General features: G+C 38.1%; 1 protein-coding gene across 1 annotated transcript in view; it reads left to right on the forward strand.

Moving 5' to 3' along the window:
* LOC128861221 (MOXD1 homolog 2) overlaps window positions 1-23,000 on the forward strand; it is a 171,359-nt gene that overhangs the window by 118,471 nt on the left and 29,888 nt on the right. The window contains exons 5-8 of the mRNA XM_054099179.1: window positions 4,910-5,105; window positions 8,641-8,810; window positions 12,497-12,659; window positions 13,122-13,257. Coding sequence (XP_053955154.1) covers window positions 4,910-5,105; window positions 8,641-8,810; window positions 12,497-12,659; window positions 13,122-13,257 — 665 coding nt within the window. The remainder of the gene's footprint in view (window positions 1-4,909; window positions 5,106-8,640; window positions 8,811-12,496; window positions 12,660-13,121; window positions 13,258-23,000) is intronic.

Genomic DNA, 23,000 nt, shown 5'->3' on the forward strand with positions numbered 1-23,000 from the left:
ATCCCCGAGCAAAATACGTGGACTTTGGGAACGTGATAAAAGTGTGAAAATGTCATTTTCGGAAAATGATTGGCTGGGCGGTATATAGGTTTATCATTGTAAAAGGAGGTGATGTGCTGAATTCTATGGATATGGATGGTGGGTCACTATTTTGCAAAATTACCCTGTGTGGGATATTTCGTTTCACGAGTATGGCTACCCCTTGTTTGGATGTGGTATTAGAATTAAAGAAATGTCCTACTACATACTTTTGTGAGTTACTACCTATTTAGTATGATACGAAATGTGGGTTTCTTGTAGACATATTATGTTAGGATTTGTGTCTTTAATTAATACATATACCTAGTTCATTGTAATTATTGAAGTAACCTTTTATGTTCCACTGTGCAATTAAGAACGACATAAGAAAAGAAAAACAAAGCAAAAAACAAAAAGAAATAATAATAATAATAGGTCTATTTATAAGTTCGTGCGGTTTTACAACAGATGGCGTAACTTGATTATTATTCCATCGATCCACATTTCCAAACATTCATTGGAGAGCTACTGTCGTAAGGCACAAACGTCAGTATAAGTTTTTTATTTGAAGCGTAAACAACAATATTTTTACCACACTTGAAAATGTCGAATTTCGTGCCAAATAATGTGTTTTTGCGGGGAATTCTTCTTCATTATTTTAATATGAAGAAAAAAGCAGCCGAAAGTCATCGTATCTTGGTGGAAGTTTATGGTGAGCATGCTCTATCTGAGCGAACGTGCCAGAAGTGGTTTGCACGCTTTAAAAGTGGTGATTTTGGCTTGGAAGACGAAGAACGCGAGGGTGCGCCGCCAAAGTTCATGGATACCGAATTGGAGGAATTGCTCGATCAAGATCCGGCTCAAACGCAAGAAGAGGTTGCAAAAACTTTGGGAGTTGATCAATCAACCATTTCCAAACGTTTAAAAGCCATGGGAATGATCCGAAAGGTAGGCCATTGGGTGCCGTATGAATTGAAGCCAAGAGACGTTGAACGCCGTTTTATGGCATGCGAACAACTGCTTCAACGGCACAAAAGAAAGGGTTTTTTGCATCGAATTGTGACTGGCGATGAAAAGTGGGTCCATTACGACAATCCAAAACGTCGGGCAACGTATGGACACCCTGGCCATGCTTCAACATCGACGTCGGCGCAGAATATTCATGGCCTGAAGGTTATGCTGTGTATCTGGTGGGACCAGCTGGGTGTTGTGTATTATGAGCTACTGAAACCGAATGAAACGATTACGGGGGATGTCTACCGACGACAATTGATGCGTTTGAGCCGAGCACTGCGAGAAAAACGGCCGCAATACGCCGATAGACACGACAAAGTTATTTTGCAACATGACAATGCTCGGCCACATGTTGCACAAGTGGTCAAAACATACTTAGAAACGCTCAAATGGGATGTCCTACCCCACCCGCCGTATAGTCCAGACCTTGCGCCATCCGATTACTATCTCTTCCGATCGATGCAACATGGCCTGGCTGACCAGCACTTCCGTAATTACGATGAAGTCAAAAAATGGATCGATTCGTGGATTGCGGCAAAACCGACCGAATTTTTCACAAAGGGAATCCGTGAATTGCCAGAAAGATGGGAAAAAGTAGTAGTAAGCGATGGACAATATTTTGAATATTAAATTTGTAACCATTTTACGTCAATAAAGTTTCAAATTTCGAAAAAAAACCGCACGAACTTATTCATAGTCCTATAATTAAAGAGAAATCAAGAAAATATAAAGAGCGTAAGAGACGGCTTTTAGGTATTTCTAAAATAGTTTGGGTTTAAAAATATAAATGTAGGAATGAATGTTATTTGTTGGTTGTATAATTTGGATATTTTGTTTTTAAGTATTCTTCGACGGAGAGTGGTTGCGTGGGAGTGAAGTTTGTACTGTTGCTGAATGATGGCATTGAGGCTACGGAGAACTGAGGTGTTGTTCGCTGTTGTGTTTTGAGACTTTCAATATCCATAGTATTTACATTGCTGATATCGATGGCTGTTTGCTGTTGTGGGAGAGTTTCTATTTCTATTGTGCTGTCGATTACAGTATCGCTGTTGGTGTTGTTGGCAGAGTGAGTACGCATTGTACCGTTTATCAAATCTGCTGATGAGCTGTTTTTTTCATTGTCCGAAGAATAGTTATTGCCTTTAGAAGTTTTTAGTATTAAATTATTGTTAGTGATTGTTTCTGTTACTTTCGTTTTTCCTGTTGAGTTATTGTTTGTTGAACTCTTTTGGTTTAGATTATTTGTACAAGGTGGGCCATATAGCGTTTTTTTTTGAACCACCTATTTTTTTGAGAATTGTAACACAAATGACATGTCAAATGTGTTCATAATTTACTTAAAGGTTTGACATTTACGAAATGGGACGCTATACGCTTGAACAAATTACTGTAGAGAAGCAAATAACTCCACAATGAAACACTGTTTGGTGCAGTTTTTGGTCTGGCGGCATCATCGGGCCATTTTTTTCGAAAATGAGTGAGGAGCCGCGGTTACAGTAAATGGCGAGAGTTACCGTTGTTTCCAAAAATTGAAGAAGATAACATGGACGACATTTGGTTTCAACAGGACGGTGCAACTTGTCACACTGCCAAAGTTACACTCGAACCTTTGGCTACCATTTTTGAAAACCGAATAATCAGCCGAAATTCCGATATCAATCGGCCGCCTCGGAGCTGTGATTTAAGCCCGTTGGACTATTTTTTGTGGGGAGCCGTTAAGGACAAATGCTATGCGAACCATCCAGAGAAGATTGATGCTTTAAAACACGAAATCGAACTTGCCATTCATGTAATTGGAGCCTAAACAATCGAAAATCTGCTTAGAAATTGGGTTGATCGAATGGCCTACTGTAAAGCCAGTCGTGACAGTCATTTGAACGAAATTATTTTTTATTCATAAATGGCAATGTTCAATCTTCAAAATAAAAAAAAAATGTTTCAAAAAATATTGATTAGTTTTTTTTTTATAGCCGATTCAAAAAGCAAATTTTACATGGCCCACCCTGTATTACTTATTGAAATGTTTGAGATGAGTTGTCTTTCTATGGTGGTTGGTTCAGTTGGTTTTACCGTATTGGCAAAAGACATGGTGACGGGTTGCATAGGATGCCGTGATTTATATATTTTATAAGCGTCGCGCATTGTGCATTTTTCTTGTGTTTTAATTTTTATTATTTTCTTAGCTTGCTGGTAGCTAGGGCATAGGTTTGACTATTGCCACGTGTTGGCCTGCGTGTTCTGTTCTTATACAGGCTTCCGGGTCGTGGGGAGGAAGGTTGCATGAGACACATGGTGGAGTGTTGCGACTTTTGCACCTCATTGGGCTGGGATAATAAGGGCGTACAGATGTGTTAATCCATGCTATATTAATTTTGTCTGGAAGAGTATAGTTATCGAAGGTTAATTGTACAACACCAGTGTACTGTGATTTCCCTTAGACTACACGTTGAAACTTGTATACATTAGTCACGTTGTACTCTTTTAGTCCCTCTACAATCTCGTCTTCGGATGCATTGAGCAAGAAAGGTGCGTAAACTGTTCCCTTCACACTATTAAGGCTTTCGTGGTAGCTGACGGTGATGTCACATATTCCAGGTAAGATTTTCGTGTCCAAGAATTTTTTTTCAATCGTCTGATTTTTAGAAGTATCAGACTACCATCTGGGTTTGGTATGATTTTATTTATGTATATCTTTACATATAATAAGCAGAGCTTTGTAAACGGCAAAAATTGAGTAGCTTGAGAAAGTTTTGTCTGAGTCTATAGTTTTAATTACCACAAATTTAGGATCGTATTTTTTTGTCAATGGGAGTTCTGGGAACTCTTCGGAAAGGTTTTTTGGTTGAGTTTTTTTCGTTTTTCACGATTAGTAGGAGATAACAGGGCAAACCTGTTACCCCAAGTTTGTGGCCCGTGAGGGCCATTAAGCACTTGAATAATTTGTTGTTTTACTTTACAAACACATGTAGATATTTTGGTTAGTAATCACTTTTAAACATGAAAAACACGCAGTTAAAAAATTATATTGTATTTCAAATAATTTTTGGAAAAATTTGGTTGAAAATTTGTGCACGCCTTCTGTGCCTTCTGCCACTAATATAAAAGGGAAATAAAGTTAAATTGTTCTAAAAAAATGCATTTCTTTTTATCTACAAGGCAAATTAATGTGAAGACCGTTTGCTTTGACTTTTTCAGTCATTTGCTCACTTACTGAGTCTCACTTTGCGAAGGTTAATCGTATCTCTCCTTACACGATGTTCTTAAAAGAGCGTCACACGAATGGCTGAACTCAATGCGCTCAAGAGAAAACAAAAACAAAAAGAAAAGAAGTCTCTTGCTCAGAGCGAGAGCGAGTGTGTATGTTTTTTTCGGTTGTGTACGCGAACAGAGCGTAAAGAATAAAACGGTCAACAGTTATTTGCATGCTATGTAAAATAATCGATAGATTTGGTCATATTTAATACATATTATATATACCGAAATGCTGAGAAATATAAAAGAAGTCGATTTATTTTTTTGAATAATTTTTTTTTCCATTTATAACAGAGATATAACTTTTTTGAGAAATCATCGATATATGGTTTAAATCATCGACATATAGTTTTAAAACCATTACGACACAATCAAATTTAGCAAAAAATATACTTCAGAGCAGAAGATATTTTCATTTCGACTCTTCAGATTGTCGAATGAGATCACCACCAGCCATTTAAAACAAAAAAAAACAAATCCACTCCTACCTGAGTAATGCTCGAACTCTAAAAATAGAGGTGTGCTAAAGTCAGAATAAAAGAATAGGATAATTTGTAGCCATCGAAAGTTTAACATAAAATTCACTTCATCTTACTAAAGATTGTAATAAATTTTTATTCCACAGGGTTTTACATTTCCTGACGAAGCTGGATATCCAATGGAATCTCACATGGCCAAGTACTACCTAATGGAGACGCACTACACCAATTTACAACCGGATTTTGCTCAACTACACAGCCGTCAAATGGCAGACAATTCTGGCTTGCGGATATACTTCACCCACGTGCTGCGTCCAAATGACGCTGGTATTCTATCAATTGGTAATTATGTAATGACTTGTAACCCTTTGTAATAGTATGAGTATAGAGTGCGGAGTATGATTAATTGTAGGGGAACTAATATTTGGCTATCTCAGTTATGATTGTACGTGGATTACTGTTGACGAACACGAATCGCATTCTCTCAACATTTCGGTCGCGTGCAATGAATCGCTTAGAAAATTGCTTCGCTTACGGGCCCAGTGACAACACTTAAAACAATATATAATAGAAGCTAAAATAAAGAAAGGATATTATATTAAGCCACCTACTTGTTGGCGAGTGCTCGTACCTATTGAGCTTGCGTTCTTAATTTCATGTTGACTGAAATGAAATTGTCAAAATCGACAGCAATAATAATTTTCCTTTAGCTTTCGTACGACGTTGTTCTATTTTGCTTTCCCTTGGCCTGACACGCAACCTCATTCCAATTGAGAGCTATTGCGAATTTCGCCTCTCAGGCTGTAAACCGCAGCACTAGTAGAGCTGTGGGCCGGAAGCCACAACAGCACTGGGCCGAATTGCATAGACCATGACTGAGTTGTGGGAGTTTTTACCTACATGCCAGCAAAGTATATACATACATACGCTCATCTGTGTGGTAGACTGATCCATTTTATTTTTACTATGATATTCGTTTTGTTAACATTTTTATAGCGTGAACACAAGTGTATGTACATGCATCAGTATGTTTTTATAGAACATATAAGTTTGTAGGAGTATGTAGGGGCAAAAAATATTCTTAACACAACTGCACCTGGCCAAGCCTGAATATTTTTCGCGCAATACCTCGTCAAAAATATAACCGAATTTATATTTCATACTGTGCTTTCGTGTAAGTCAATCGAAACTCACTTAAAAAAAAACACGAACGGACACTTTTGTTGTGGTATTAAGCGAGTTGTGAGAGTCGAAATTGGGAAATTGGAATAAGGATGAGAATGGGAATGAGAATGCTAGCGGTAGTGGGAATGAAAATGGAAATAAAATTACTACAGTCAACAAATATTGTACTAAAAATAATATTAAATTACTCGAGGCGGTGGTGGAAGGGTAGTTGCAGTACGGAGATATTCGTATAGAGTACTTAAACTATTTTAGACAGTGCAAATCAATTTTTGAAGGTTTGCTTTAAAATTTAAAGATATTTGCTTAAAATGCATATACACCTGCCCCACAAAGTCTGCGTTCACCCGAATAGCCTTCTTAAATTTATTAAAAACAAAATAGAAAATTATGATTAAATTGAAATCTTTACAACTTGTTTATTCACTACATTCCCAGCTGTTAAGGGAAAAAAACAATATTCCTCACTTTACTTTTTAGATAACGGAAAAATAATTTCAGCAGCATGTAAATGTGGCACCAAAAAGTCTGCGTTCAGCCTTTTTATTTTAATAATACCGTTAATTTTGAAATATTTTTCCTAATTTATATTAATTTTTGATTGCGCATTACTTCGACTGAATGTTAACAAAGCTTTGTTGAACATTTTATTTATACTGGAGATATTTAAAGAACATGGAATGAAAGGGAAAAGAAATAAGCGTTTCTGACGGAAAAAGTTTCCGAAATATTGAAAAATCCATTGGGAGAACGTATTCCTCTATTCAGCGAGTTGTAACAAATTTTCGGCAAACTGGAATTTTTACATCTAAGCCCAGGTTAGGCCGTCCGAAAAAATTATCGACCCGGTAAGAGCGTTCTATAATCAACTTGGCAAATGTTAACCCCCGGATTACATCCTCAAAATTAGTTAAAAACATAAATCAAACATTTAAAAAAAGTATTTGCGCTGAAACTGCCAGAAAAGTTCTACGTCAAGCTGGATACCATGGTAGAGCCTCCCGAAGAAAGCCTTTCATTTCTCTTGTGAACAGACGGAAACGCATTCAGTTTGCTAATGAGTACATAAATAAGCCTCCCGAGCTCTGGAAAAAAGTAATATTTTCAGATGAAAGTAAATTTTGTATATTCGGAATAAAAGGCTGACAAATTGTTTGGCGAAAACCTGAAACTGTTCTTGAAAAGCAAAATCTTGTTGGCACGGTTAAGCACGGAGGTGGCGGGGTTATGGTTTGGGGCTGCATTGCGGCAAATGGGGTGGGTCAGTTAGAATTTATTGATTCGACGATGGATAAATGGGGATACTTGAACATACTAAAACGGAATTTAAAGCAAAGTGCAGAAAATCTCGGCTTATCTAGAACATTTTGGTTTCAACAAGATAACGACCCGAAGCACACAGCCGAGATCGTTAAGCTTTGGCTCTTGTACAACGCCCCAAAACAGCTTAAAACACCGCCACAGTCCCCAGATCTTAATCCCATAAAGCATCTGTGGGATCTATTGGAGAAAAGAATTCGTCAGCAAGTGATTACTAGTAAAGAGGTTTTGCGAAGTGTTATGCAGGCAGAATGGAGGAAGATAACAGCAGAGGAAACAGAGAAACTAGTAAGTTCACTGCCAAATAAACTGAGTGAAGTCCTTAAGCAACGTGGATATCCAACTAAATATTATATTTAATTTTTGCATATAGCATATCATGTTTTTGTATTAGACTTTAAGACTGGTCGCTTTATTTACTTGGTCGCTTTATTTACTTGTTACAGCCATTATTCACCGTTATCTAAAAACATATATGAGGAATCTTGAAATTTATTTCTGTTTTTGAAACTTAAACATATAAGAAACATATAAATATATAAAAATTTATAAAAATTATAAAATCAGGTTGTGTGTTTCATTCACTAAAAAGTTATTGTAGGGTGAACGCGGACTTTGTGGGGTTTGTGTATGTATGTACACAAAGTGCAACAAACTTATAAAACTTTGACAAATTCCAAAAAAAAAATTATATCTAACAAACGTACTGCTCCTTACCCCTAAACAACAAAACCTCAATTATATAAGTATATAATTGGCGCGTACACAAAACCTCAATTACCAACTGCATAATAAAGACTAATGATGTTTTTTTCTTTAATTATGTTGAATTAATTTTTTCGTTGGCACACCTTGCTTTTAAGGGAGACCCAGAAATTGTCGATTCAGTTGCAGTCTCACTGAGTTCCACGACCCCGATAGATTGAGGCGATAAAAGTTTGGTCTTTCTTAAAACAACGTGCACTATATCGAGTAAAAATATAACCTACTAAGAAAAACACCACACAGCTTAAACGTAGAAACGAAATATTGTTCAGAATCGGACTGTATTGGTCCGAGGGTTCAACGGAATGTTGGCAAAGAAATGAACCCAGCTCCATGCCCATGGGAATATAGGTGATGTTTCATTCTTGGTAGTTCACAAGCAGAGATGAACTGTTTGCCCTTCCTTCTCCGTATGCAATCTCTGACCAATAGGTTTCACCTTTGTTTAAGTACGCAATAGTTAAAGCTAAACGTCTGCTAATAACGGTTAATTTTAGTTAACAGTAATTTTATAAGAAACTTTTACCGCTCGTAATTCGTTGGGCAGATACTGTATGCATTATTTGCTATTTTTGGTCCAATACACTGACTGTGATTTTTTTTGCAGGCATGGATCCAAATTGGCGGCACATAATTCCACCAGGACAAAAAGAGGTAATCTCCGAAGGACAATGCATTGAGGACTGCACCGCCTATGCTTTTCCGCCCCAAGGCATTAACATTTTTGCTGTGATGATGCGCACCCACCAAATCGGCAAAGAAGTTAAACTGAGACAGGTACATACTTACATGCCTTCGCTTAATCCCCTAGAGCTATCCCTGCGAGGAAAACATACAAAAATTATTTTATTTATATTATATTATTATTATATTATTGCCAACCAGGCAAACCTAACCTAACCTATATTGTTGAAGGCACCCTCAATGTCTAGAATATACCCTCGTATTCTTTATAGCGAAGTGATTTATCAACTGTGTGAACTAGGATATTTAGCGCTGTTAGCACTGATTTGCCTTCGCTGTATGCATGTTGGGAAGGTGATAATTTGTCGCTAATATTTCCTTTGATATGCGCATCTAGCAACCGCTGTAAATATTTTAACAAAAAGGATGATAGGCTAACTGGCCTAAAGTCCTTCGGTTTCGTATGGGGTATCGGGGGTTTCCCTCTTCTTGGGAATATAATTAAGTCGTATCGCTGCCTCAAAAATTAAGGCGAGTGTAGGTGGAATCATATCTTTCGTATGTTGCAGATCAGCGGTGATGATTCCATCTGGCCCCGATGATTTGTAAGGTTTGAAGCTGCCAATGGGAAATTTTATGTTATCCTCCGTTATAAACTCGATTGGGGGACTGCCGTTGTGAACTATAGGGTTCTACTGTCTTCGTTGCAGAGACAACCTGTTGTTTCTTAACTGCTAGTTGTCCAATTGTCATTCTCTTGTATGAGGTAGCTAGGGTTGCTAGGGCTTATTAATACAACTTTCCGGAGTCTATTGGCCTCAGAAACACTTTTTTTTATCTTTTGACAGAAGTTTCTCCACGACGCTGTTTTTGCTGCCCTTATGGCATACTTAAATCTAGTTCTCCTCGCTTCGTTATACATAGTTCTGCATTCCCTTCTAGAGCTTGCTATATCAGTAGACCACCGTGGAGCTTTCGGTTTCGCTCTTCTCGTTCTCTGAGGGCATACTGCTTTCGCAGCTTGTTGAAATGCTGAAGTCAGCTCATCAACCACTGAGTCGAGCTGTAACTTGGAGTTAATTTGGTGTGTCGCGGTAGGGAAATTGCTAGATAATGTGGTTTCAAACATCCTCCAGAGTGTGAGTCTGCGGTTTGTAACCGGCTTGCATTGCTTAGTTAGCAATGAAATACTTTACATTAAATACCTATGATCTGAGAAGAAGTTGTTTGTATACACTCTCCAGTCTTTTAAAATTTGCGCGCCTTGTTCTTTGACACACGTGATGTCTAAAGGGGTATCACCTGGTATTAATATAAATATTGTTGCACATTGTTGTGTCTGAACTGCCTCAGACATAATGATGTGCATTAGCATCTCCTCCCAGTATGAGTGGTGATGGAGATGGTTGTTCCGCGTCGTGTGCCGTATAAGAGGAGGCAAGCCATGTTGTCCTTCCGCAGGATTCCGCCGATATGATGACGTTATCTACATCGCTAAATTGTATCAATAAGTATACATTAATACCTTTCTTTACGAATATGCACGACCTGGGTCTACCTTTGTCGGCGACATAGATCAATTTATGTTCCTTATTGTTCAAACCGCAAACCCGATCATTTACGACCCATGGTTCTTGTATGTGCACGATATCCTCTTCTCTTTCTGCGAGACGGAGGATGGGTGCCGCCTTTCTGTGGTGAAGACTGATTTGTACAACCCTCACCATCGCTTTTGGTCGTTGTTGAAGGGCAACCAACCACGGTTTGATCTGCGTTCTCTTCATCGGATGTAGAGGGGAGAGACTCCTCATCTTCCATAACAGAGAGATCAGAGTATTCCCCACCATGTCCTCTAAAGTAACCCTTTCAAAGAGTTCGCCTACCATGCCGGAGATGGATACCACCTCATCGTTGTCTGTAATATCCTCGTTCGCCTTCGCAGATGAAGCCGTATATTCTGCGGAGGTGCTCTTGCTAGTTAAATCCTGTCTTGAGACATGGAGAGTCAGTGGTTGGAAACCATAACTAATCTTCGATTTCCTACTGGCGAAGGGGTCCAATGATTCCTCATTGAGAATTATCACGGTCAGGTTCCTCTTGCCGTCCACTTCGCTAATATTTGCTATCTTCCAGTCGCTGGTAGATAATTCGGAGTTGACTAGCTTTATCAGGTCCTCTGGATCAGAATGGTAGCCTTGTATCCAGGCTCTAAATCTTGGCCAGTTGGCGATATCTTCTCGGGAGACCACATCAAGGCGGGCTCCCGACCAAAGTTCCCCTATGCGACTAATTGCCAGGGTGTAAAGGTCCACGGAACGTTGCTCGGCGCACCTTATTCGTTTGACGCGATTGAAACCATCCTGGATTTTCTTTTAAGATGTCTCTGTACACCTTCCAAAGACTCCTGTTTATCAGGCCTCAGTTTGCTTGAGAGATCGCACCATCGAGGGAACTGCGATCAATCACCGCCCGTATAAGGCTTTCTTTCGCTATTTTCGCGAAAGACTCTTCGCCAAGACATTAATCATCTGATCCAAATATCAAGTTCTTACCTTTAAAAACAGCAAAGTCACAGATTTTTGATCTGCAAATACCTTACTGCATTACGAGTATTGTGCTAAACAGCGGACAGCGGGTAACAGGCTGACGGGCTGAATTTCTTGCCGTCAGTAATTTTTTTTTCGGCGGGTAAATATTTAGATTCATTTCTATTTTCTCCGTGGGGTTGAAGACTATTCTGATCACTTCATGACAAATTGTTTGTTTACAGCAAATTATATTTCTTCGATTTGCTCAAGAAAATCCTCAAAATATCAATAATCTAAAAAGATTTTTTTTTTTTCTAACAATGAGCTTCAACGAGTTGCTGATAGAGGAAGTGCCAAAATACGATACACTTGCTATTCATCTCCGAAGGAATACCAAAATATGCAAAAGAAGGGCCAAATTTGGAAGGGTTTTGGGAAAGTGGTAAATGCAAGCTGTAAGAATTATGAAGGCCATAATGTGCTCATTGTGTACAAAACATTGATTATTCGCAACAGTCTTTCAATAGTCTTCATTTTGAGATATGTGCACTCACCAATATAGCGAACGAAAAGATTTCACCATAAACTTAATTTTCTTGTGGTCACAAAATTTCAGCTGAAAACCGTCCCCATCGCAATTGTGTTTAACCGACCGAATTTTCTGACGGGATCAGGTGTTCACCACCCGTCAACCCGCTGTCCGCTGCAATTATGTTTAGGACATTGCTCATGGTGCGGCGGCTACATTTGTACTACATAGATGCGTGATTTCCATCGAGCAAGTTTACGTAAATCATTTTTTCCTTTATTTTTCTTCTGGAATGTTTATTTTCAAAATAAAAAAATAGAAGACAATTTTTTTTAATGTACACCCAAACTTCATTATATCCGTTATCCAGGCGCATTTATTGAAGATTGTGACTGTAGACCAACAACAATGTTTTGTACGTTTGATTGTCACGGCAAGGTATTGGCGAAGTAGAAAACAAAAATATTTAATATTAAAAATTTTATTCTGTGCTGACAACTACATGGACGCAGCGAAAAAAAAAACAAATCAGCTGATTTACCAACACCACCTTTAATAGATTCGCCTTGTTTGAGTCTTACAATTTTTAAAAGTCTTACATGGAAAATACCATTATTGCACTATTCACTGAGCTTTCGACCTTTGAAATAATTCAACCACAATCTGCTGACAGCATTACATAGTCCTAATGAACTAACCAACCATCAAAATTATAATTGCAGATACGGAAGACTGAAGAGCTTCCCCCAATCGCAATGGATGCCAACATCGACCCAGCTTACCAAGACTTTCGTCATCTGCCAGCTCCGGTGCGGTCTATGCCCGGTGATCGACTCATTGCCGAGTGCATTTATGATAGTTCGTCACGGAAAGCAATTACGCTAGGTAAGTAGCAATTGCAGACGGTGAATACCTGCCCCATGCAACGTGTATTTTTATATTAACAACGAGAGCAGCAAATACTAAAACGAAAAGCGAATGGCGAAATGCTAATGCATAGAAGCGCTCAACGTTGCGCTTTCAAACAAATCGTTTAGAGTTACTCACTTCTCGAATCTGCAACACCTTCAAATGCATGCATCCCATTCCACTGTGTTTCCCTCCCCATGCAATCGTTAAAAATATAAAAATAATAAAAATGGATACAATTTTTTATTTTTTTCATCGAAGCTTTATGTACTCTTTTTACCGCCCATTTAAGGAAAGAAAATGCAAATCATTGGGCTAAAAACGACTTTAGCTAACATAGTTTTATGCATCTCCACGTTACCCTAATGCCAAATTACTGTTTATTTTGCTTTTCCAGTTGCAGCCATAGTTACATTTTTATTATTATACTCGTTGCAGGTGGCCTAACTATGAAAGAGGAAAGTTGTTCAGTGCTAACACTTTACTACCCGCGCCAAAAGGAGCTTACAACGTGCCACTCTCTACCAAGTTTGCCAACAGTCTTACACTCACTGGGCATCGAAGAGCTTGCAACGTGAGTATGCCTTACGTTGTTGTCGATATAAACTGATAGTTTGTATTCGAGCCCTCTTCCACGTTAAATGTCATATTGTTCTAGGCTTCAAAATGGATGAAGATTGAGTAAAATCATTCTGGGGCACAATAATGACAAGTAGTAAAACATGGAAGCATTAGGGAGTAAAACAATTTTTTTTTTAATTTTATATGTTGTTTTATTACATGTTGCACAAATTAAGATTAGTTTTTTGCCTGCACATTTACTTTTTATATTAATACAAATTAGTTTTGTGAATATCTTAAAAACAAGAATTATTCTAAGGATAACTTTTAAATAACTGCATCACTAGGAAAAGGATAAGTTATATTGGTTATATGATTGATAGGGTTAATTAGATTAATAAAGAGTGAGGGATAAGCACTAAAAGTGCTTGTGAAGGGGCAGCTTTAAGCAATGAGGCTGAGTTACAGTTTTATGGCACTAGGTGGTGTATTCCATGTGACTAGCGTAAACGGATTAAGAGGCAAGAGGTGTAAGAAGTTAACTTTAATTTCGTAAATAAATATTTCGCCGAACTTGTGCCAAAATAAAAGGCTTTGGAAATTAGAGTATGTGGTAAGTACACAGCTCAGAATATTTCTCGAGAAGTTGAATATATGGTCATATTTTCTTTTCATAATCGTATTTCGCCGCAGAACTTATGTCGAACTGTAGCGAGTGCCAGAATCCATGCTTCTATAAACCTTTCATTCCAGATACAATAATTAATATCCAGCTTCACCCATCCGTAAAAGCGGTTAAGGTCATCATTTGAATACTTTATCAGGTCCCTTAGAAGACTAGTTGGTTTAGAAAGATATATTTTTGTGTCGTCAGCATAAAGTTGAATTTTCGAATGTTGACAGCAGTGTATAGTACATTAATATTCATTTACAACCAAGACAAACAGTAGAGTTTCGAAAATAGACCTCGGAGCTACACCTGCGCAGGTATTCCACTTCCAACTTTTTACTGCATTATTAAATGATTGAACCTTGATAGGGCTATTTATTTTGGGTACTGGCATAGCATTTACTATTTTCTAAAGATTAGGAAATATCGAGGCTGTTATTGAGTGGTTTGTGATATGTTTAACTGACGGTACTATTTAAGAAAGAATGAGATTTAAAAATCTGACATCGATCCTGTCAATACAAGTAGCATTTGAAAGACATTTGAATATGTCTGCATTAACTATCGATTGATTGTCTCTTACAGAGGGCAAGAAGAAACCGTTCATTGCCTTTTCATCAAGGCTGCATAACCTTCCCCATTCTCTACAAAGGAATACTAGAGTTTTTGCAGCGAGTGTAAAGTTTATAGCGTTATTTTTTGCTTGAAAGCATCTCAGCCATGAGCCTTGGTATCTTACACGCACGAAATGTGATTTTTACTGGGATACAATGAAAAACTTTTTTAATTTTCGAGAACTTCTGTAACTAACACAAAGTTGTTTGACGAATATTAATAATTTTGGTACAAATTTTCCGACTCTATTTTTTCAATTGTTTCTTAAATACTTATAATACCAATGCAAAAGAAAATAAATATATGTATATTCCCAAATTCGCTATAGAGTTCGGTTCATCTTACATTCCTCGAGATTTCTGCCAACTGGACAAAAAGGTCCAAAAAACGTGATTTTTGATGTTATCTAGTAAACCATGTTTAAAAAAAACTAAATGAATACATATTCTGGCTCAGGGGCGCACATTAATCTAAAAAGTTTTATTTTAGTGATCAAATGTCTCTAAAGTAGTATAATATACTAAGTGCATTTTCTCTTTTATGCCCTTTTCTGCAGAGAATTATTTCACTCCGCAGGATAATCAAATCTGTAAACTTAGAATTGAAAAAAGAATTATAACCGGATTCCAGGAATACAACAAATTTCTTAATATTCAACAGCAAACCTGTTTTAAGCAAGCATATTTGTTTTCACTGAAAAGAGGCCAAATCGAGCCCTAATAACGATCCATCACAACGCCATGTAGCTGGGCTGCCATTTACAGACATATTTTTTCCCAGGCAGCCAACATACAAACGTATGTACATATGTATGTTCGGAAAATTATTCAAATAAAATGTTGCATACAATTATGAATCTTTTAGCTGGAGCACATCCTAGCCATTCAAAACAAAATTATGAACCTTCCCGGGTATTGCCATAATCGATCCTTTGCGATCCAAGTTCCGTATTCATGTTATCAGCCGTATCGGCGATGCAGTTGAACACCGTCAGCCTTTCTATCTGAACTATCCATAAAATACTCAGACCCTTAAGGTGAATATCGAGCAAGCCATTCAGAACTGGCCAGCAAGGTCTCGAAAAACTGGGTTAACACGATGCTTCGCGGTAATCGATGCAACCACATAAATAAAATCTCCGCCCATAAATAAAGGGCCGAATAAACTATGTACATAATAATATGTATACCGAAACAAATTTATTTTTGTAATTTTTGTTGAATTTTAAGAAGCATCCTGTATACGCGCATAACTTCGTCGGATATATACGTGTATGTATGTACACACATCCACTTATATAAATTAAACAATTTTTATTCTTTACAAACTGATTTAAATAGATACATTTTGGTTTTCGTGTTGTGGTCGTTACAAGCACTATCAGGGAAAGTTAAATGTATTGGCGGAGGTCTCTATATGTATGTACTTAGGTATGTACCCTACAAGGCATTGCTGAGCACTTTCGACAAAAATTCCAACACACATACAAGTATTTCATTAGTCTCTAATACATGCGCATTATCAGAATAGCATATACAACATTTTTTAATGGGGAAATCAAATATTTAATTTGATATTCCTTTCCCCTGTTCGGTGTGAATTCTATCTCTCTTTTACCAATAGCAATTTCATATAAGTGAAAAATATATCTACTGTACTTTAAACGCCAAGGCAACTCATTTATATGCTTATAATGTGGTTGCTCTGAAAAAAGTTGTAGTGTGAAATTTGGCTGTTGTTGTTGTAAGGTCGCCATAGCCATATGAGTAGATGCTTAGCTATCCGTGGATGAAACACCGAATTAGTATGTAAAAGTTTTTTAATGAAAATAAAAAATTTTTGAATGTTCGCGAGTTCAAATCTCAATGAAAACACAAATACAAATTTTATAATCTCTAAATAAAACAATTTAACGAAACTTCTCAGCCTGATTACTTTTTAACGAAAATGAGGAGTTATTCAGGAGTTTGTGCTGATTAGAGCTAGTAGATATATTTTTCTGTTATAAGAAATTGCTATTGGTAAAAGAGAGATAGAATATCACGCCGACAAGGGGAAACTATACGAACTTTCCCATGGCTAGAACAAAAATGTGTAGTTGAATGAGGATAGTGATGATGATAATATGAGTGCTTATACAGGGTGGGCCATATAGCGTTTGCTTTTTGAACCACCTATAGTATTTTTTTGAGAATGGTATGACATGTCAAATGTGTTCATAAATTACTTAAAGGTTTGACATTTACGAACTGGGACTCTATACGCTTGAACAAAATTGGGAAATATTGAAAACCTATTTTCAAAGTGGTGAGTCATCTTCTTCTTTTCTAATTTTCACATCGGGGGCTACGTCAATAAGCAAAATTGTCGGATTTGGAGCTCAGAAAATCCACACGTTACTGTAGAGAAGCAAATGCATCCACAACGAGTCACTGTTTAGTGCGGTTTTTGGTCTGGCGGCATCATCGAGCCATTTTTTTTTTCGAAAATGAGCGAGGAGCCGCGGTTACAGTAAATGACATGCTCAACGAGTTGTTTCCAAAACTTGAAGAGGATGACATGAACGACATTTGGTTTCAACAGGACGGTGCAACTTGTCACACTGCCAAAGTTACACTCGAACTTTTGGCTACCGTTTTTGAAAACCGAATAATCAGCTGAAATTCCGATATCAATTGTCCGCCTCGGAGCTGTGATTTAAGCCCGTTGGACTATTTTTTGTGAGGAGCCGTTAAAGACAAGTGCTATGCGAACCACCCACAGACGATTGATGCTTTAAAACACGAAATCGAAGTTGCCATTCATGAAATTGGAGCCCAAACAATCGAAAATGTTTTGGGTTGATCGAATGGCCTACTGTAAAGCCAGTCGTGACAGTCATTTGAACGATATTATTTTTCATTCATAAATGACAATGTTCAAAATAAAAAAAAAAAAGTTTGAAAAAATATTGATTATTTTTTTTTATAGCCGATTCAAAAAGCAAATTTTACATGGCTCACCCTATATGATAGTCACTTGTCTTGTAGGGTATATTTATTCGTAATCTCAAATACATACACAAATATGTACCTTCTGCTCGAATATGAACGAGACGTTATCAATAAAACGGTCCGCGGATGAAAAATAAAAAAAAATAAATAATTGGCGCATACACTTCTGTTAGGTGTTTGGCCGAGCTCCTCCTCCTATTTGTGGTGTGCGTCTTGATGTTGTTCCACAAATGGAGGGACCTACAGTTTCAAGCCGACTCCGAACGGCAGATATTTTTATGAGGAGCTTTTTCATGGCAGATGACATATGGCAAAAATAAATTTTTTGTTTTTTGGTGGGACTATTATAAGCTTACATGGCAAATTTCAGCGTGATATGTCATATAGTTTGTTTTCTGTGCTACTGTAAACAAGTCAAGCTCGAGTGTGTTCTTCGAATTTAACGATGGAAATTCAAGTTGAACAAAGAATTTGTTTGAAATTTTGTTATTCCTACAAAATTTCGGCTTCAGACGCCTTAAAAATGTTGCAGGCAACCTATGGGGACTCTGCTCTATCGCGTGCACGTGTTTTCCAGTGGTACAAATCGTTCAAAGAGGGCCGTACATCGGTTGAAAACTTGCCTCATGAACGTCGTCCAGCAACATCAGTAAACGACGAAAACATCGGAAAAGTAAAGGAAATTGTGCTGGAAAATCGCACAAATCGCAAAGTCGGTTAACGCTGAATATTATTTAGACGTTTTAAAGCGTTTGCGCGAGAACATTCGTCTTAAAAGGAAGGAATTGTGGGACAGCAAGTCATGGTTCTTGTATCACGATAATGCACCAGCTAACACATCACATCTTGTTCGCGATTATTTGAACAAAAATAATGTTAATATCGTTCCGCAAGCACCGTATTCGCCTGATATGGCTCCATGTGACTTTTTCCTGTTTCCCAAGCTCAAGTTGCCGCTCTGTGGAAAACATTTTGAGACAATTGAAGTCATAAAAGAGAATTCGAAGAACACACTCGAGCTTGACTTGTTTACAGTAGCACAGAAAACAAATTATGTGACATATCACGCTGAAATTTGCCATGTAAGCTTATAACAGTCCTACCAAAAAACAAAAAATTTATTTTTGCCATATGCTATCCGCGGACCGTTTTATTGATAACGTCTCGTTCATATTTGAGCAGAATCTATATTCAAATGAGACATTTATTTGTTTGTAATTTAAATATTCCTTATTAACTGGTTCTGTGGTCGAAACTTTGATAAAAATTTATCTTCTTCTACGAAGCTACAATATTTAGCGAATATCATTCTCACTTGGAAGTGTAAAGGATTTGAATATACCGTAGCGGCTTAATAAGGAAGCGGACCACGGGTAACATTCAATAAAATATAAATGTAAAGTGATGTTAAGGAGGAAAGTTGCGATAAGCAGTTATTAGTAGCGAAACACAACTACGTTCGTACGTATTCACATTCCTGACAAGAAAAATTCATAGCAGGATAATTGTCGCTTCGTTTATAAAACAAAATCTAGAGGCAAAGCACAAATTACGGTCATCTCTTTAGAATAGAATAAATTTGTTGATACTCCGTAGAGAGCTTAAGTGCGATTTCGGAACTCGAATACAATACTAAACCCATTTTCCCAATTTTATTTTTAACGAAATTTGATTTAAAAAGTCTTCAAGTCAAGTCGGTTTCATCAATGCCTCGAGCTCACTGTCAACGTCGCCGATTCAATCGCTTTCGTAAGGGAGCAGTGAGACGTTTACAGAGACTTAGCTCTCAGCCGTTTTTTCAACTATCTTTGCCGCTACGTCATCTGGTATTTGATCGGAGTGCTGACGCCGACTCGATTACTGCCTGCTTCTTTAGCTGAGCCTTCCGCAACTTCCGCGAGTGTTTTAACCCCGATGTCTCTTAAGCCAGGACGTCTCTATCCATGTCTTTTGTGTAAGTTGACAGGAATCTTAGGAATCTATAAGATAACCCACAGAGTTCCCCTTGATTGATTTTATTGACCGGTCGTCGATGCCCATTGTAAATAGTTTAAGAGTTTTCAGCTCCTTGTTGCTGAATACTCTCCACAAGTGTGTGCACAGATGTCTGCTCTAGGTGATGATGAGATCCCGAAACTTCTTTTTTTTTTTCAAAATAATACTTCGCACAAAAGTACAAAATAAACATACCATAAAAAGCGCGATCCACATGGTTTCAAGACAAAAGATTCAGCAAGTGGCTGAGCGAGAATGGAAAAGGTTCCCAATGTAAGTACTACCACTGCAGCTTGAAATCCAATTTACAGGGCCTTATTCGTCACGCTGTCACAAGCAAGCACATAAACGCAGCTTCGCCATTTATAATTGGCACTCAGCCGACAGTTTCACTTGTAAATAATCAACAAATGGAAGTGCACAGAGCGGAATTGGCCAATGCGTTATTTATTGTAGCACGCACTTCAGTTAGAGTGGTTGGCCATCTAACAATTTTGTAACGCGTAATATTTTCGGATAGCAAAACTGCACCCAATTTGAAGCTACGACGATCAAAGTGTAGTGCTATACTCAAGAATGTACTGAATCCATATTTCAAAAGTTTGCTAATGGCTGTTATCAAATAAAATGAATTTTGCCTAATTATCGTCGAAGCAACGGACATAAGTATAAAAAAATATGTAGGCATTGTAGTCAGATACTACAGCAATTCATTAAAAGTTTTTGTGAATAAGTTTTTAAAACTCGCGGTGTTAGACAATTGCCCAGCGGATGACATTGTGTTAGTCATTTCCAATACATTTAAAGAATTTAATTTGAGTTTTATAAACATATAATATATTATAATAAAAGTCACTGAACAAATTTTTGCTATTTTTATTAGCTCCAAAAAAGTTTTTTGGGCTCCTTTTAGCTCTTTTTGTTTTGATAAACTTTGCTCCAACTGGCACCACTGGTGGCTATAACATTTAATGGATATAGATATGGCAATGAAACTAGCTGAGTGTTAAATATCTTAACTTACACCCAAGATTCTGAAGTACAAATAAATCTTGGACATTATTTAGAAGCTTTATACAACTGCACCTAGTATAAATAGAAGGATACTAATAAGCGATTTTCATTTGTTTTGTAAATGCAAAAAGCACTAAGCTTATTGCTTAAAACTCCAAGGTGCACTATATAATACAGCTTCATAATAAATTAAAGGTCCTACAGTTCTATGCCATCTCTATCTTTTTACAGCAGGGAGTAAAATGTGTATACTTTCTTTAATTCCAAATTAACTAAAAAATAATACCTAATACTCAATACTTCAAATAATCTGGTACATATATGGGAGGTTGAATTAGTTTTAAAGGTGACACACAGATGGCGCTATTTATCACTTTATCGCGTTGGCAATACTGAATATATATTCATGACAAAGCCTCATCCCTAGGCTTTGTTTATCAGTATCTGTCATTTCGCTGAAGTATAAACAACGCAGTGTTTTCGTGCTCCGAGTATGTCAACTTTCGTGCCGTCGAAACGCAATTTGCGGGAAGCTTTGCTTTTCTGCTTCAATTTGAAAAAAAATACAGCCCAAGCCCGTGAATTGCTGCAGGAGGCCTACCCAGACCATACTCCGTCGATTTCAACATGTGAGTACTGGTTTCGACGATTCAAAAGTGGTGATTTTCACACCGAAGACAAGGAGCGTCTTGGCCAGACCAAAAAGTTCGAGAACGCGAAATTGGGGAATTGGTAAACGAGGACTCGTGCCAAACCCAAGAAGAGCTTGCTGAATCATTGGGCGTTGATAAATCAACCGTTTGCAAGCGTCTAAAAGCGATGGGAATGATCCAAAAGCAAGGAAATTGGGTCCCGTACGAGTTGAAGCTGCGCAACGTCGAACGGCGACTTTTTACGTGCGAATTGCTGATCGAGCGACAAAATCGGAAGGGTTTTTTGCATCGGGTGGTGACTGGCGACGAAAAATGGATCCACTACGATAACCTAAAACGCAAAAAATCATGGGGTTTGCCCGGCCACGCATCAACGTCGACTGCCAAGCAGAATATTCACGGCAAGAAAATCATGCTCTGCATTTGGAGGGATCAGGTCGGCGTCGTATATTTTGAGCTGCTCCAACCGGGCGAAACAATCACGGGGGATCGTTACCGACTGCAATTGATGCGTTTAAGCCGGGCATTGAAAGAAAAACGGCCGGAAACGGTAAAAAGGCACGACAAGGTTATTTTGCAACATGACAACGCTCGGCGGCATGTTGCTCAACCTGTCAAAAAATACCTTGGAACGCTTGGCTGGGAAGTGTTACCCCACCCGCCGTATAGTCCAGACATAGCTCCCTCCGATTATCATTTGTTCCGGCATATGAGTCTCGATTTGGCGGACCAGCGGTTCTCCTCGTACGAGGCTACCAAAATATGGGTTGAGTCATGGATAGCCAAGCAGCGGCCAGAATTTTGGAGAAACGGCATCCGGAAATTGCCCGAAAGATGGGCGAAAGTTGTAGCTAGCGATGGCCAATACTTCGAATAAAATATTTTGTACCGTTTTTTCACAATAAAGCCCCAAATCTTCGAAAAAAACCTTTAAAACTAGTTCAACCTCCATACATATACATGCAAATACATATTCTTCTTTGTCTTGATTGACGCGATGACCGCTTAAGCGATTTTGGCCTTTAATTCCCGTAAAATACGAGCATTACAGGCATACTTAGTTTCCAAATTTCCCCCATAAAAAGGGTATAAGTTCCTAAGAGATCGCTGAAGAACATTAAATCGAATCCTTTTCAACAAGTAGGGACTTGAAACGAATATGATGGCATGGGATCAATAAAATTCAGAGACCAAAGGATGTCAACTGTGACGTGGGAGCCGATATGCGAGTGCGCCGACTTTTTCTTTTATGACGGGAGGTACCTCGTTTTGTCCTTGTTTACCACCAGACCCAACTGATTTGCTTCTTTAGCCAGTTTGCAGTCTCGTGCTGTTGAACGCAACTTTAAAATCGACAAAAAGATGATGTGTGCCGATTGTCCTTCAGGGGTATTTTCCAAGACTTTGCGTATTGTGAATATCTGGTCGATGCTGGATTTTCCAGGTCTAAAACCACACTGATGAGGTCCAATCAGTAGGTAGGTGGTGGGCTTCAGCCGCGATATTTAGAAGACTAATCCCACGGTAATTGCCACATATTGCAGTATCAAACTTCTTGTGGGTTAAGGAGAGCACACTTAAAATCTAATCGCCAGGCATGCTTTCATTCGACCATATTTTTCAAAGGAGCTCATGCATACACATTACCAGCTCCTCGCCGCCATTTTTGAATAGCTCAGCCGGCAATCCGTCAGCTCCCGCGGTTTGCTCGGGGATATCGGGATCTTCACATTTTCCGTGTCATGCGCAGTTTTCAACATTTACCAAGTTTCAGAAGTGTTTCCTCCATAATTTTAGCACGGTCTGAAGGACAGTC

The sequence above is a fragment of the Anastrepha ludens genome, chromosome 4, assembly GCF_028408465.1.
Source record: "Anastrepha ludens isolate Willacy chromosome 4, idAnaLude1.1, whole genome shotgun sequence".
Lineage (NCBI taxonomy): Eukaryota > Metazoa > Arthropoda > Insecta > Diptera > Tephritidae > Anastrepha > Anastrepha ludens.